This window comes from Penaeus japonicus, unplaced genomic scaffold (genome assembly GCF_977035675.1).
Source record: "Penaeus japonicus unplaced genomic scaffold, GWHDUDI00000001_assembly GWHDUDI00000010, whole genome shotgun sequence".
NCBI lineage: Eukaryota > Metazoa > Arthropoda > Malacostraca > Decapoda > Penaeidae > Penaeus > Penaeus japonicus.
Genome location: NW_028234412.1, coordinates 8,280,939 through 8,298,438, shown reverse-complemented (window position 1 = coordinate 8,298,438; position 17,500 = coordinate 8,280,939). Strand labels below are relative to the sequence as shown.

General features: G+C 36.8%; 2 protein-coding genes and 1 long non-coding RNA gene across 21 annotated transcripts in view; 2 read left to right on the top strand and 1 right to left on the bottom strand.

The window, feature by feature from the left end:
• The window catches only part of APP-BP1 (Nedd8-activating enzyme E1 regulatory subunit APP-BP1), a 16,995-nt gene extending 11,296 nt beyond the window's left edge, over positions 1–5,699 (top strand). Inside the window, exons 4-9 of the mRNA XM_043016152.2 lie at positions 479–572; positions 2,300–2,549; positions 3,128–3,407; positions 3,548–3,747; positions 3,919–4,055; positions 4,389–5,699. Of these exons, the coding sequence (XP_042872086.1) occupies positions 479–572; positions 2,300–2,549; positions 3,128–3,407; positions 3,548–3,747; positions 3,919–4,055; positions 4,389–4,619 (1,192 nt within the window). The 3' untranslated portion in view covers positions 4,620–5,699. The remainder of the gene's footprint in view (positions 1–478; positions 573–2,299; positions 2,550–3,127; positions 3,408–3,547; positions 3,748–3,918; positions 4,056–4,388) is intronic.
• Positions 5,700–6,127: 428 nt separating this feature from the next.
• Positions 6,128–7,193, bottom strand: LOC122253233 (uncharacterized). Its single transcript, XR_006223227.2, has 3 exons — positions 7,069–7,193; positions 6,674–6,821; positions 6,128–6,523 (listed from the first exon to the last, which is right to left on the bottom strand). It is a non-coding gene; the product is annotated as an uncharacterized LOC122253233 (long non-coding RNA).
• Positions 7,194–13,041: 5,848 nt separating this feature from the next.
• Positions 13,042–17,500, top strand: part of LOC122253230 (uncharacterized) — a 26,478-nt gene continuing 22,019 nt past the window's right edge. For 4 of the 19 annotated variants that reach the window (XM_043016143.2, XM_086540600.1, XM_043016145.2 and 1 more), the window contains exons 1-5: positions 13,078–13,266; positions 15,562–15,609; positions 16,595–16,702; positions 16,877–17,036; positions 17,289–17,457. In XM_043016143.2, the coding sequence (XP_042872077.2) occupies positions 13,216–13,266; positions 15,562–15,609; positions 16,595–16,702; positions 16,877–17,036; positions 17,289–17,457 (536 nt within the window). In that variant the 5' untranslated portion in view covers positions 13,078–13,215. Of the gene's footprint in view, positions 13,275–15,561; positions 15,610–16,125; positions 16,284–16,594; positions 16,703–16,876; positions 17,037–17,288; positions 17,458–17,500 lie in introns of all 19 variants that reach the window. The other 15 variants (XM_086540604.1, XM_086540601.1, XM_086540603.1 and 12 more) reach the window with 11 other exon arrangements.

The following is a 17,500-nucleotide window of genomic DNA, read 5'->3' as shown; positions in this document are numbered from 1 at the left end:
TGAAAATATAGGATACAGGGGAAAAAAAATTGTCTCTGGTATCTCAGGTTATTGAAGACACACAAAAAATAAACTTTGGATATAACATATCTTAAGTCAAGAATACAGGTTATCTTTAAAACAAGTTTCCCTCAGATATTCAGAATATGACGGCAAATGGGGGTGTTGTACACGAATGTGGAGTACTTGAAAAGGAACTGGGACTTGATTTAACCTCTCATGGATAGATCTTTTAAAATTTTGTATAGGAATTCAACTCCCCACACAGTGCCACCATCATCCATAGCCCATTGTAAAACTTTTAGATGGTGTTAATCTAGCGCTTAGTGCCACTTCACAGTCAGACGTGACCCCCAAGTTGACCCCTGATGATATTCATATACTTACACCTGTGGTTTGGGATATGTTTTGATGTAGAGCTTGCCACTTCCTTGTAGATTGATAGTCATTAACTTGATATTATTTTTTTCCTTTTTAGTACACTCTTGGCCCTCTCAAAGGTGTTATGGGATGCCAATATTCCGCTGTTGGTGGTGAGGAGCTATGGCATGATTGGATATATTAGAGTTCAGGTAGGTACTAAAGAGTTGTCTTTTAAAGACTGTCCATTGAAAAAATGGCTAGAATGGCAGTTTGAGCTACCATGGATGGTGCTTCAATAAGCTTAGGATATGAAAGTAAGGCATGTGTCAAAATAAGTTAGATGCAGTTTTGTGTATAGATTCTTTTTCAGCATCAATTGTGTGTATATTAAAACAAAAGTAAAAAAGGAAAATATCATCTAGCCTGATTATGGTATTAAACCCCTTAATGACAGATGGCATGGCATTTACTTGTGGCATGGCTGGTCTACCCATGGGTGACATGAACACTTTTTTTCGTGGCTTCTATCTGGTCATTGTGCCGGCCGCTTGGGTGCATAACGGCCAGCCGCCACCTCAGCAGACAATAGCCCGCGGCATTAGGCATGTGCATTTTGAGAAACCTTGGTGAAATGCCCAGGCAGAGGCAAAATTAACGTGAGGCATGCAAAAAATAATGCTTGTAACAAAATAATGATCAAATGTTGCAAATTTGAATGTAGTGTCTTTGATAATTCTTATAACTTAGAGTTGAGGGCCTAGGGCTGGATTCCCAAACTATTGTTCACATAGCCAGAATAATGGTCCTGTATCTCAATAAGGTAGTATTTACCAAAGACCATATTCTTTATGTCGGACCATGTAAAGAGAGGCCTGGAGTGTTTTTGTCCCACAACACAGATCTATAAAGACATACGTCACATTTTTCTTAAGTATATGATTCACGAGCTAGCTAATTACTCCACACATTGAGGTGAAGACTAGTTTCTTATATATATTTAATATAATGTAAATAAAGATCAACAGGAGTTATTACAGTGCTTTAACTAAATTGTATAGTAACATCTGTCATATTTGATAAATATGAAAAAAATATGGCATCAGATTTTATTATGTAGTACTATATATAATTAATTTTAGCATTGATTTATATAATTTATGTAAATGTTCCTCTGATTTTTGTTAACTATCTATCTTATATTTATATATATATGTATATTTATATATGTATATGTATATTTATATTTATATATGTATATGTATATTTATATATGTATATGTATATTTATATATGTATATATATATTTATATATGTATATATATATTTATATATGTATATATATATTTATATATGTATATATATATTTATATATGTATATATATATTCATATATGTATATATATATTCATATATGTATATATATATTTATATATTTATATATTTATATATTTATATATATACATATATATATATATATATATATATATATAATATAATATATATATATATATATATATATATATATATAATATATATATATAATATAATATATATATATATATATATATGTATATATATATTTATATTATATATTTATTTATACATGCATATATGTATTTATTACAAACACACACGCAAACAAATAAACAAACAAGCATGTGCACGCACGCACACACACACACACACACACACACACACACACACACCACACACACACACACACACACACACACACACACACACACACACTCTCTCTCTCTCTCTCTCTCTCTCTCTCTCTCTCTCTCTCTCTCTCTCTCTCTCTCTCTCTCTCTCTCTCTCTCTCTCTCTCTCTCTCTCTCTCTCTCACTCACTCACTCACTCACTCACTCACTCACTCACTCATTATTTACCCAGTCTGGATCCATTTATTTTATTTATTGACTGATTGTTTACAGATGGAAGAGCATACAGTTATTGAAAGTCACCCTGACAATGAGATGCCTGATCTTCGCCTGGACAGACCTTTCTCTGCCCTTCAGAAGTACATGGACAACCTTGACCTAGAGACAATGGATTCCAAAGAACATTCTCATGTTCCGTATGTCGTTATACTCTACAAGACACTTCAGCAGTGGAATCAGCGGTATGGAGCTCCACCAAAGAATTATAGAGAGAAGAAGGATTTCATTCAACTTGTTAAAGAAGGTATTGACAGTCTTACATTTAAAATGTAGATATATTTTATTTTTATTTGTTGTATTTTTTAATATCATATTATACTGTTGAATTGGTTGATTGTTGTTTATCTTTATATACGCACTTTTACCTTGTGTTGTTTGCTAATCACATAAATTAACCCATTTCACATGGGTGTCATGACATACATGTCGACACAGATTAGGCCTAAAAGATGGGTGTCAATTTGTACATGATATGACATCGGGATCTGCTCACAGTTGAAGCGCGCACACAGTTTATGGGTGTAACAGTGCTAGCTCCAGAGCTACAGAGTTCTAAAGTCAGTTTAAACCAACATATTATGACAGACTTACGGAAAAATATTGTTTGAGCTGGTCTGAGCTATCCAGAGGGCAGAGGAAACACTCTCCCTGCCCCTGTGCTTTTTAGCCGGTGCTGCTAGTGTAGTAGACTGCCCATCCTGACAACTAGTTAGGTCATTAGGTGTCCTGTCTGCAAAGGGTTGATATACATGATAGGCAAGTAAAGTTAGATATATCATTGGAAAAATCCTCCTTATGAATTACAAATTCTTTAAACCAAAGGTATGAGAGAGAAAGAGAGCGGAGAACCGGAAGAGAATTTTGAAGAAGCAATGAAGGCAGTTAACACGTCCCTGATGCCCACACGGATTCCTTCGGGCATGGAATCCATCCTAAATGAAGCTGCTTCAAATACCCTCACTCCCTCCACTAAGCCCTTCTGGATCATGGCAAAAGCACTTCATGAGTTTGTCACCTCTGAAGGTCGGGGAGCCCTGCCTGTGAGAGGGACCATTCCAGACATGACTGCTGATTCAGAAAAATACATTAAGATTCAGAATTTGTGAGTAGATTTTGGTGTGCATATCTAAAATTCAAAGAAGTCTAATTCATTGATTTATTTTGTTATAATGAAAAAAAAAAAAAAATGTATTAGTAAGTTTATGCAATTAAGCAATACCTTCATGTTTTCACCTTTGGCAGATATCGTGAACAGGCAGCGCAGGATGCAGATTGGGTCCTAAGAAGAGTCCAAGAGCTAAGTCAGCAACTAGGGCCAAGAAAAGTTATGATAACTGAGAGTGATGTTAAGGCATTTTGTAAAAATGCCCATGCATTAAGAGTTCTCAAAGGAAAATCCATTGCTGACGAGTACAAAGGCAGTATCAATCTTGGGGATATTGGTAAGTAAAAATGTAGACATTTTTAGATATACATCTATACAAAAAAAAAAAAAAAGACAAACAAAAATGTAATTATGGTTAAAACTGCAGATTGCCAATGCTCCATCTTTTGGTTTATTACACATTCCAGTAATATATTTTAGATATACTTTGAATATATTACTTTTTCAGGTGCTCATTTGGAGAACCCAGAGAGTGAACTTGTTTGGTATGTGATGCTTCGTGCAGTTGACCAGTTCCATTCTGAATTCCGAGCTTATCCAGGGTACTTCCAGGATCAAGTTGAAACAGATATTGTGCGCCTTAAGGTCAGTTAAATTGTTGGTGTATTCAGGTAGGGGGCTCTGCCTCTGTAGTGTCAAATATGTGTAGAAAAATAGAAAAACAAAGCAACAGGGAACAGTGCATGTTTATGGCATCAGTCACTTAACCCTTTAGCCGCGGTATTTTGAAATAAGTTTATACTGCATTGTATTGGTATTATCATATATGGCCTGGATGTGCCGGGCCATATATGATGATCCTGCTTGCCTTGACAGCAAATGATGCCATCCACAATCAATGGGTTAAGAAACATTATTTGGTTCTTTGAAGAGAGTCTTAAAGTAGCTCCTGTTAATTTTGTATTTTCTTTATTTTAGGTTTGTGTAAACAGGCTGTTGGCAGACTGGGGCTGTGGACCAATCATCAAAGATGATTTCATCCATGAGATGTGTAGATATGGAGCAGCAGAAGTGCATTCCATTGCTGCATATATTGGAGGATGTGCTGCCCATGAGGCTATTAAAATTATCACAGCACAATATGTGCCAATACATAATACTCACATTTACAATGCTATAACAGCAACCTCAGCAACATTTACACTGTGATAAGACTTTTTTAATTTTTATTGTTTTCCAGTATTTATTATTCAGTTACCATAAATCTTTAAATCTGAAAATATATATATTATATGTGCATACCAGTGAATTTTTTAAAGGTGACTTTTACTAAGTTGCATAAATTCTATAGGAAATATAAAGAAGGTGAAACAATAGTATTTCTATGATAATATCATCAGCAGGTGTTAAGAAAGATTAGGAGGTTACTATACACCCTTTTCCTCATTTGCAGTGTTTTCAAGTTTGTTTTTTCCAGCAGATAGTTTAGACAGTCGTACATAATTTCAATGTTTTGTTTCTTTTCTGTTTACATCATTTCAATATTATTAAATAAGAAAGAAAGATACTATTCAGGAGATAGTGTATAAACAGCTAGGACTTGCAATGATTTTTGCACGTCTGCATAGTCTTGTCTATTGCTTTTAAGTGTCGAACCTTTTTGGTGAAGCATTTTTTTATATGCAAAGTTGCATTTACAATTTGTTCTTAGCTGATTATATCCTTAAATGTTGCATAATGTCATTCTGCAAAGTAAGTTGCTATGCTGATAAAAGAAGAGATTGTCATTTGTGTGCATTTCCCTTTATGTGTGAGATTATTCATGTTGAGAGGGAGATGAGGTGAGATATGTGTTTTTATGCATAGAAATGGGAATCTGTTGATATTGATGTATGCCATGGGTATTTAAAAAAAATGTTTTCATGTTATTTCTTGTTTCCAAAGAGAAATACAGAAGAAAACCTCCTCGGTATTGCCACAAGTGTCAACATTTTTGGGCATCGATACTGCGATCATTAATTAGTTTGTGAAATGATTGACAGAGTTAATCAAACTCTGTTATAACAGAATATTTGTATGTAAGGTTATTATTTTATAAATACCATTATATTAATAAAGTGTACATAGAGGTGTTGAAATCTCCTAGCTTAGTTGTCATTTCTTTTGTGTCACAGCAGAACCTATAGTGTATATATTTAAAAACCTTTGCAAAAGGTCAGAAGAAAAAGTTAAAATATTTGTAAATGTGTTACCAAACACAAAATCACCTTTAATAAATTGAATCACAGTTTTGAGTTATTTTTTCCATTTTTGAATTGTAGAATTTTTATCTCTGATTGTCAGTGGCAGAATAGTTACTTTGCATGAAGATTACAGGTGCCATACGAAATATGAATTGATATTTTTCAGGATTTCTGAGATTTTTCTAGGGTACTGTCATCTTTTTTTTTAGTATTGATTTACCAGGTATATAGGAAGTTATTCTCTTATGATAGCTTTCTTGTATCAGTAATTTGGGTTTGATTATATTGGATACTGCTTCAGTTTTTAAAATTAACAAAGAGTTTCACATTCAAAAATAAAATTTCATTGCTAAATTCTCGGGAAATGCTTAAGTATTTTTTCCACTAAATATGTTATATACATATATTCACAAACACTATACATACATTCATATATACATATTTTTATGTAAAGGATGTAGTGATAAGGAGGAAAGGGAATTTGCAACTATATTTTTGATAATATACATCTGTGCTTCCCAAAAATAATTACCACAAAATCTCATGCCCTTTAGAAGGCAAAGGGCATTATATGCAAGATGTTTCAAGAGTCTAATATTTGCCAATTTATTATTATATCAATAGTGACTGAAAAGAAAATAATGAACATGTTCATATTTTACATGTATCTAGAACGAAAAATATATATTTTTGCAGTGACAATAACAAGAGTAATTAAACAACTCTCCTCAGTGGCATTATGAAAGTGGTCTGACTTTATAATCAGCCAAGCCAGATGATTTCATGATGTTTCCGCCAGGCAGGTTATATTTGGTTTGCACACTCCATACTGGTCAAAAAAATGACAAGGAGGTATACATTTCGGGTTAACTGGAAAGATAAAAAATAAACAAAAATTTCCTGCTATTTAAAATGCTTTCAGAAACATAGAAAGCCCACACGAAATCAATACTTGAAAATATAAGCCAGGAGAGAAAATGATTAGAAAATATGCGTAAACAATAGCTGTTACTAACTCACCCGAAATCCGGACGTGCGAATCCCGGAGTTCTTCTGGAGGAGCAGGTCCTCTTCCATCCACCACTGCCGGTATCGCCGCTACTACGACCAGCATCAACACCACCGAGATCAGCACCTGAAAGCGTTTACCACTAGCCATCTTCGTGAACTGTAATGATTAGCATCAGTGAAAGAATGCTCGTTAGTAAGCCAGATACATATAATTGCTATTTTGAGGTATTTCTGTAGTATGCCAGATACATCTCATACTATTTCGAGGTATTTTTGTATTTTTTTCTGAATTATATTTGACTAATCTCGCGCTTCAGTCCACTGAAAAAAATAACTGTTACGAAGATAGGCCTGGAGATTCCGTTCATTTCAATAATTTCCAATAAAAAAGTAAATAACATTACCTGTGTGCCTAAACTGTATGTACAGTAGGTTCGCCAAGACGTATTAACTAGGCAGCGGAGTGCAAGAGTGGGCGCGACGGGCGAGCAACCACAATTTATAGTATCTTATCTGGTTTGGATATCATGGAACAGGAAACGAATTCCTTACTTATCATGATTTTTTTGTAGATAAAGTTGAGAATTTGAAAAATCTGTCAAGCCGATGAATCTGACACTAGTATGATGCTATTTATTTTATGATCTGTATGAGTAAGTGCATGAAATAAGTGAAAGAGTGTGATTCTCTCTCTCTCTCTCTCTCTCTCTCTCTCTCTCTCTCTCTCTCTCTCTCTCTCTCTCTCTCTCTCCCTCTCTCTCTCTCTCTCCCTCTCCTCCCTCCCCCTCTCTCTCCCCTCCTCTCTCTCCTCTTCCTCTCTCTCCCTCTCCCTCTCCCTCTCCCTCTCTCTCCTCCCTCTCCTCTCCCTCTCCCTCTCCCTCTCCCTCCCTCCCTCTCCCTCCCTCCCTCTCCCTCTCCCTCTCTCCTCTCCCTCTCCCTCTCCTCTCCTCCTCTCCCTCTCCTCCCTCTCTCCTCTCTCTCCCTCTTCCTCCCTCCCCTCCCTCTCCCTCTCCCTCTCCTTTCCCTCTCCTCCTCTCTCCTCTCCCTCTCTCCTCTCTCCCTCCTCCCTCTCCTTTGCCCTCTCCCTCCTCCCTCTCCTCTCCTCTCTCCTCTCCCCATCTCCTCTCCCTCTCCCTCTCCCTCTCCCTCTCCCTCACACCCACTCCCTCTCCCTCTCCCTCTCCCTCCCTCTCCCTCTCCCTCTCCCTCACCCTCACCCTCTCTCTCTCTCTCCCTCCCTCTCCCTCTCCCTCTCCCTCTCCCTCTCCCTCTCCCTCTCCCTCTCCCTCTCCCTCTCCCTCCTTCTCTTCCCCCGTGACCACCGTAACCATGCACAACTACCTACTCTCCCTCCCTCTCTCTCTCTCTCTCTCCCTCTTCCTCTCCCTCTCCCTCTCCCTCTCCCTCTCCCTCTCCCTCTCACCCACCCTCTCCTCTCCCTCTCCCTCACACCCCTCCTCCCTCTCCTCCCCACTCCCTCTCCTCTCCCTCTCTCCCTCTCCCTCCCCCTCTCTCCCTCTCCCTCTCCCTCTCACTCACTCCCTCTCCCTCACCCTCTCCCTCCCTCTCCCTCTCCCTCTCCCTCTCCCTCTCCCTCACACCCACTCCCTCTCCCTCTCCCTCTCCCTCTCCCTCCCCCCTCCCTCTCCCTCTCCCTCTCCCTCACCCTCTCTCTCCCTCTCCCTCTCCCTCACACCCACTCCCTCTCCCTCACACCCACTCCCTCTCCCTCTCCCTCTCCCTCTCCCTCTCTCCTTCTCCCTCACCCTCTCTCTCTCTCTCCCTCTCCCTCTCCCTCACACCCACTCCCTCTCCCTCTCCCTCACACCCACTCCCTCTCCCTCTCCCTCTCCCTCTCCCTCTCCCTCACACCCACTCCCTCTCCCTCTCTCCCTCTCCCTCACCCTCACCCTCTCTCTCTCTCCCTCCCTCCCTCTCCCTCTCCCTCTCCCTCTCCCTCTCTCTCCCTCTCTCTCCCTCCTCCCTCTCTCTCCCTCCTCCCTCTCCCTCTCCCTCTCCCTCCCACTCATCCTCTCCCTCGCCCTCTCCCTCTCCCTCTCCCTCTCCCTCTCCCTCTCCCTCTCCCTCTCCCTCTCCCTCTCCCTCTCCCTCCTTCTCTTCCCCCGTGACCACCGTAACCATGCACAACTACCTACTCTGTTGAAACACACACACCTTAATTTGTTGTTTTATATTATATTATCACGTTTTCAAGGTTATCCGCTTATACTTGCAGTTATTTATTGATGATAAGAGAAATTATAATAGAACGGACTAACTATATGTTATTATTAAATTAAACAGTACATCATATTTGAGACAAACAAAAATGACAGAAGCATATTTTTGTCTTTTTATATTCATAGCTGCTTTCTGTGATGGTCAACCAGCTTAGACCCCGATATGTTTATGTATATGTATATCAATGTTTATATGTGTTACAAAACTATTTATTTCTGAATTAACGCCTTTCTTGAAACGTGTAGCAGAAAGTATTCAACAATCTCATTGCCATTTAATTAAGGAACATTAGGTAGAAGTTTTCACGAAATTTATCATTATTACAGGTGTATAATTTGAACATTCAAAAGTGTCTCTCAATTTCGATATATATATAAAAGCGCAGTAGTGAGGATTATTTAACAAACAGCTATTGCATATAACCTTTACCCCAAGTACTTATATATGAATCATTACAATAGTACGTGAATTCCTATTTGCAGAGAATTCACCTATATAGTGAGAAAAATGGCGTTTGAGGCAAGATTGAGGAGTATAAAATATATGTTAAATGAACAGTTCACCTTGTTGAAACTATAACACTATATAATTTGATAAGTTATGCCACTCTCACTTCTAAAGCAGGATAGAGAGAATTGTCTGATAGTCAAATGTCAAATTGTTGGGGCCGCGCCTGTCGCCCCAGGCCTTTATGCGGTCACCCCACAGCTGGCAGCAGTCTGAAATAGCGATATTGTGATGCAAAAATCTAAGGAAGCCTAAATGAAGATTTGAAATTTCGTTGATATTACTAGATATCCTACATCTTACAAATAAAATACATGTGTAGGGCTACTAAACTTTTTTAATTTAAATATTATTTGAAATATATTAATTTCCATCATAAATACAAGCACACACACAAATAAATATTCATAGTTGTGGGATCTGCAATGCTTGTACCACATTGCCTTCTGTTTGTGCAGTAATATCACTCGAAGGGGCAGACGTTAAGCAGCAATATAATGTCATACTGGACGTATTGACTAATGCTAAATACATTGGTCTTAATAAACATAGTTGAACTTCATTTTATAAGTTGAATTTACTAAAAGATTTCTTTTGACAAATACTACATATTATGTAATTGATTCATAGCTGTATCGTGAAAAATATCAAAGTAATGAATGGTGTAAATTCTGGCAATATATTTTGATACGAGGCTATTTTCAAGTTCATATATAGGCCTTATCTGCAGCGGCAATTTCTTGAAATCATTTCACTTCATGGGCACTGCCGGACGTACGACGGCGAAAGTATCGTACCGCTTGAACAAAACCAGCCGTCACGCTCACAGAGCGACCCGTGCCTCTGTGGCGCGCCTTTGAAAAACATTTTTTTTTACAGTTATTTGCTTCTTCTTCTGATGAAAAACACTTTTAAGTTCATAAAATACATTTCTTCTTTGCTTTAGTAATTCATATCGGAATGTGATTCTGAATATGTTAACATCATGTTACTTTAAGCATGAAAAAAAATTATTTCTTCAAAAAACTAGTTGTGCAGAGTAGCAGCCAGTAAATAGATCTTATTTGTGTAAATATAGAATTCATTCCATGACACATCAATCAAAGCAAAATTCATTCTAGGCTTATTCACCTAGGTATGCTATACTTTTCATGATATTTTCATTGCAACAAAAGTTATCCTCGCATATTGTGCTTGTATTATAGAAGTCTTGTTTAAAATGGATATCGCACAACACACAAAATTATTATTATTTGCAAACATTATAGGTTATCACAGTAAATAATACTAAACTCAGGTATTTTATTGTTTTACATGAGTTACCGACTTGATTTACTTCAGTTTTCTCTGAAGAGAGCCTTTGCTGCCCATCAAATCTAAACAAATTCGAACGCATTACTATGATTGTGACTATACTTTAATAGCCTTTGATTACCAGTCTGCCTTGAGAATAAATATAAAAATACACCCAATAGACTTTTTGTTCTTGTTAAATGTTTTTCATGTCAAACACTTAGTAAATTCAGTTTCTTACGAATTAAAAAGTGAATGTAATCCAAGCCAAAGGATTCAAACAATTATTTATCACCCATTTATCAAGGCTACATATGGTGGTATTTGTTTTATATTTTCACGCATGAACTGGAGTCTCGAAATATGCAGTATATTATACATCATAATCTTACTTCAATGTTACATAAATTTTGTTGTAAACCATCATTGAGATACTCTTTAAACGATTAAATGAGACGACATAAAATAAAAATCAGGAAATATTTGGCATTTTCGCCATTCGGAGATGGTTCGCGCATGCGTGTTGGCGCCCCTAAAGGATAGGTTGGTACGCGTGGGCGGGTGGTGCTCTTTGGCAATAGAATCTGAAATACGGCAGCAAGTTATTGCGAGTTTTTGGCAATTATTGCAGATAATGACGCTGCAGATAAGGCCTATATAATGTAGTAATAATGATAATAACGAACAATATCAATAACAGTGAAATTAATTATACCAATGATGGTAATAACAATAATGATGATAGTAATAAGGATAATGACAATAATGATAATGAAAGTATGATATTGATAATGATAACCGTAGGAAGGGCGACTACAATGATAACTATAATAATATTGAAAATGATAATAACAATATTGATAATACTAATAGCAATAATGATGATAAGGACAATAATATAATCATTACAATCGATGGTAATAATTGTAAAAATGGTGAAATGATGATGATGGTAATTGTGACAACAACAATGTTTAGGACAATGATGATAGTAGTAATGATTATAACAATAATAATCACAATAATTATAATGGTACTATTACTACTAAGATAATACTATTAACAATAATAATAATGCAAATATTAACATATATATTGATGATCAAAGTGATAATCAGGTGCTTGTAACAATTATGGTAATAAAAATACCAATACTACTACTAATGGTAGTATAATTCTACTGATGATGGTAGTAGTAATTCTACTACAGCTATTAATTATTATATTGATAATGCAAGGCGTATAAAATAATGATGACGATACAGCAATTTTGGTGTTGAAAGTCGTTATAATGAAAATTATTTTATTCGCTCTGTTTCTTTCTTCCTCTATGTCTGTCTATCTATTTGTTTTTTCTATAATTTTAGTTATTATAAAGACTGTAAAAGATTTTTTGAGTTCATAAACTTGGATGAAAAATGCTGTACATGTATGCGCCAAAAAAGGCTATTTTTTTAAAAGTTATGCGCGTTTGCTTGCAATGCATGTGCAACTAGACGGCAAAATAGCTTCTTTTTGTAATTCTAACGTTTGTTTGATATGCATCTGTATACGTTATCTAATGATAGATTGAACATTTCGGTGTTGGAGCAAGGAATATTTTGAACGAAATGATTTACATACAGATATTAGGGGAGTTAAAGCTACATAATTATATATAATTTAAAGCGCCAAGTAAGGTTAAATAACCCACGGTGGACTTTTAACTATGTTTTGATTTAACCAGAACTGTTTCATAACAGAATATTAATTATAATTCTACATGATAGACAATGTAGACTAGCGATTAATTCGAACTGATATTTGCAATTAACAAAAAAATATCTCAGAATATTTGAATAGTCCGCGCGCTTAATACCACTTTTAAAAGATGCATCCCCCACAAGCTGAAAGACGCTGTAATCATTATTGATTTTTGAAATTACGCCATAACAAGTCTGGTCATTATCTTCTCGTGCTTTATCACTCTAGAAGATATGGCAAAGGAACAATGATTCTTCCACAATACTCAAGAGATTTTGAGTACGTGACAAGATCGCGCACTACTTTACTCCGCTCGCCATGTTTCTAAAATCTCGACCAATCAGAGCGCCCCATACTCTTTGTGTTTCTAAAATTTCAGCCAATCCGAGCGCCCCTTATAAACCCATTCTTAGGGAATCTGACCAATCGGATCGCCGCATACTCTCTGTTTTCCCGAAATCTAATCCAATAGAAGTGCCGCTTATAAACCCCTTCTCAGAAAATTTAACCAATCATAGTGTCGCATACTCTCTGTGTTTCCAAAATTTTAGCCAACAGAAATTCCGTTTACAAATCCCTCCTTAGAGGATCCGACCAATCACAGAGTCCGTAGCTCGTGACAAGTTGTTATTGTGACTGAGCGGAGTGAGGAGAGCGGAGTACACGATGGCTGTCGGGAATTTTTGACTATTTACGTGCTCTCTTCTCTGAATTTGTTCTGCATTTATGATGCAGGTGAGTCGTGAAGTGTCGCTCGATCGGAGGAAATGACGACGGACGAAGAGGAATCACGCGATACGCCGAAAAACCTAACCGAGGTTGGGAGGCAAGAAATTCTCCCAAGTTTAGTTTAGTGGGGAATCGGCCGAGAATTTTAGAGTGAAAAACAAGTATCCAAATGTATTTTTCATAGGGGAATCATTCATTACGAAGGTATTCATACAGGGATCATCCAGACGCCTAGACAAACAAACCCAGAGCAAACTAGAGCAGAGAGAGTCGCCTCCTTCCCTCACCCTTGTGCAGAAACGAACTTCACACTTCCCTCACTTGTTTAGAGTGAATTTTCTCACCCTTTGACGTCAGTTAGGGTGGCCTATTGCAGGCACTTGGTCACAGATTGCACGCGTCCCTTGCTTTCCCGAAACGGTCATTTTTGTGGGTCTTAGAACGGGTTCATTTGATTGAAAGTTGATTTATGTTGGCTTAACATATAACTAGTGATTATAAATAGCCAAAAGTAGGTAGCTACTGCATAGCAGATAATGTTGGTGCTAGTGATGTTAAAGAGAGGGCTTTAACTTCATTTAGGAAGCTATAATGAAATTCATGGGATGGGCTGTTCTCTAGAGATCATAGATGTCATTTAGTTTATTCATACAATGTTATCTGTTCTCAAAATATTATTCTAATGTTACTTTGAAATTTTTTATGGTCTTGATCTGACTTATTGGTTTGAATAGCATTGAAGGAGAGTTATATTGGGTAAATGTTTAGAAGGCATGCATAGTTGCTTTCAAAAAGGACCTTTTTTCTCACAATTATCTTGGCTGTGTTCTGTCCAGATCCACTTGAAACATGCTGTGATCTTTGATGGAAGTCCTACAATCTGAAGCCAAATTTGATAATGGCATAGTGTCAAGTGATTGCTATTTGCAACGTGCTCCAGTAAGAGCCAATATCAACGTGTATTTTGACAAGGTAGAGCTTGGACTGATCCCATCGTAAATACCTGGGAAGTCTACAAGTTCTGGCTTGTCAGAATGATATCAGAGTGTTATTAACTCCGTGAATGCCCTCTAGCATACATGCCACAATCATTGGTGCATAGGTTAGTGGTGTACATATGGCTCTTCTAGACATACGTATTGTATGATATACTTAGTCTATAGAATAGACAAATCAAAAAGCAATAATATTGACATTGTTATAGTCCACTCGAAGCATCCTCTTGTTTTTTGCCATTTATCAACATTAAAAGAAACCCATCAAACTTGAGATATTAGGTCAGGCAAAGTGAGGTTAGGTTCCTGTTACAGTATGTTATGTTATATTCTCTTCTACTCAACACAATTTGTTATGTGTATGTATGCTTATGTTAGACTAGGCCCTTATAGTACTTCAATAAGGGGTGTACCCATTTAGTGGAGGGATTAAAGGATTAGAAAAAAGGGTGTGTGAATTATGGGTGTAGAACACAAGTACAGTGGGAGCTATATAGGAGATAATATGTTAGGATGTCAAAGAAAGTGTTCCTCCTTGATGTGGCTGTTTTTAGTTTGCTATAGTGAATTTGTTTGCCTATTTCTATCTAGTTAATTGTCATCAAAGATTTTTAGGGCGAGGCTTTGTCTTTTAATCAGAGTTAAGACAGAACATAAGCTGTATTGTGTGTACTTGTCATAAAATCTCTTTTTCTTTGCCTTTGTATTTTTCAATTAATATATGGTCCATACTAATTATGTAGATCAGCTGTTTTGCTTGTGTTTTTATGGACCAGTACTGTAGATAATCTTTATTTGTCTCTGTATTGATATGTTTAATAATACTGTACTGCAGATCAGCTGTTTTGGTCTTTCTATATTAGCTTGTTTATTTTCTAAATAAAGTGCACAGCTGTCATAGGCGTCGCCCATTAGTATTAGGCTGCTGAAGTAGATGAAATTTTATGGAAAAGTAACAAGAATAAGATAGGAATGAGATTGCAACTAAGGACAGGCTACATTTAAAGGTTCTTGCTTTTTTAATGTTGATAAGAGGATATCTACATGATACAACGTCTTTTACTGCATTATTTCTATTCTATTATATATTTTTAAAGATCTTCCTGTTTTCTAGTAGGATACAATAAGAGCTTCTCTGTTTCTAACTTTGTCCATAATCTGAGTTTTTTCAATATCCATTTCCATTTATTAAAGGATATATACATAAATACATGAATAGATATTGTGTGCAAACTGCCAAAGTCTTGCCAATCTCCAGAGCCTACATTTTGTGAAATAAAAGTGAAGTGTGTATTAAGTATTGAAAAGTCCACTTATGTAATGATTTTTATATGGTAAAAGATTTTCAAACTTGTGTGATAGAAATGTAATTTTATTTTGCTGTTTCAGAGGATGGATATTCCTGAAGGAGCAGTCGTACAGCCACATAAAAAGAAGGTTAGTGTGGAGGACAATCAGAAGTTTGTTTGTACACAACCCAGTCAGTGTTAACTCCAGTTTGAGATTTGTGTAGTGAAGATGTCAGTGCTTTCATGCAAGTCCTGTTTCATTGGTTCTGGGTGTGTGTATTGTAGTATAGTTTTTGGAAGCATTGTCCATATACATTGTGTCGCAGTCCAGAATTAAAGCAAATTAATCCGAAGTTTGATGTCATGTTGGAATTTTCTATTTGAATTTGTCAGATTATTTTGATTATTTTGTTTACATACAATTCAAAAACAGGATTTAGATTGTCATATAGGATTCCTTATTTTTGTTATTGTCAAAAATGTTCCTGGCAACAGACTTTTTTCATTTTTGTTTGTTTTTCATTGAAAAGAGAATTAGTTGATTAAAGGGAGAGGGAGGGAAAAAGAAGGTATCACTGAATGCAGTGTGCCATCTTTGCAGCTACATTCTCTTTGACCAAACACATCTTTAGCCCTTGTAAATCAAAACTCTTCTTTCATTCAGGTTCTTTATCAATTTTAATACAGTGAACTTCAGCTCTGTTACGATCGCAGGAAGAACACGAATTTCTTCGCAAACAATAATTTGCAGCTTGAGAGACAGGGGCACAGCCATTAGGTTGTGTATGTTCTTGGACCCTCGTTGAGATGTGGTTACCGCAGGTAATTAAATCTTTAAGTTCAGCTTTTCCCCTCCCCAAAACGGATATGCACATCTGCACTGAGCAACCCAGTGGTGACCTAACACTGCACAGTTCCTTTACTGTTGCTAGTCATTTGCAAATGCCATATGGCCTTGTAACAGGCCTTCTCTGATGACTTGGAAAGATGACCACATTCCAATGAAGATAATAGATTTAATATTACCGTGTAAATGAAAATAGGCTGTAAATACATGTGGTGTATCAGTTGCTAAGTATTTTCCCTTCTGTTGAAAGAGCCCCTCTCTTGACATGGTCATTCTTTACCGACAGCCTGAGGACCCCCCTTTCCTGACCGTTGGTACTGAGGTGTCAGCCAAATACAAGGGTGCTTTCTGTGAGGCAAAGGTCCACAAGGTTGTCAAATCAGTCAAGGTTAAAGTAAGTGGTATTTTGATTTTTTTCTCTATATTTCACTTCTGTTTATGTCAGTACTTCAATTTCTTTTTATTTTGCTGTTTTCTGCTTGACCTATATTTTGGTGTATTCAAGGTAGTGAAGTTTCCATCTATAGAGATTACATTTTAATTTTTTTTTTCTTTTTTTACTAAACAGGTAACCTTCAAACTAGGCTTAGGCTCAGCTGTTGTACCTGATGACTTGGTTAAAGGTGTTTTGAAAATAGGAGCCCAAGTCAAAGCGAGCCATCCGGACAAAAATCAGTTTGTAGATGCCATTGTAAACAAGATTCAAGACTGCAGTCAGTATACAGTTGGTGAGTTTCTGCATTTTTGTTTTAGGAAGTTTTATTATTAGTTAATTGATACTAGTTTAGTAGCTGGGGCAGGAGGACTGAGTGTTTACTTTTATACATTTACATGATTAAAAGTTTTTAATGTATGAAACTAGCGTGCAAATTGTTCCTTATCCTAGATGGCAAAATTGAGGAAAATGTTTTTGAAGGGCATGTTTTATTTATATTTTGTTACTGTCAACACTCATTTTCATAATCTGATTGAAATTTCAGTCTTTGATGATGGTGACATAACGACACTCCGCCGAACATCACTATGCCTGAAGAGCGGAAGGCACTTTGCTGAGAGTGAGACCCTGGACCAGCTGCCTCTTACACACCCAGAGCATTTTGGCATCCCTGTGGTTGTAGGAAGGCGAGGGCGCAGATCTAGACCACATGCGTACGTCCTGTTCACACTTAACAGTATTTGATGATAGGGCTGA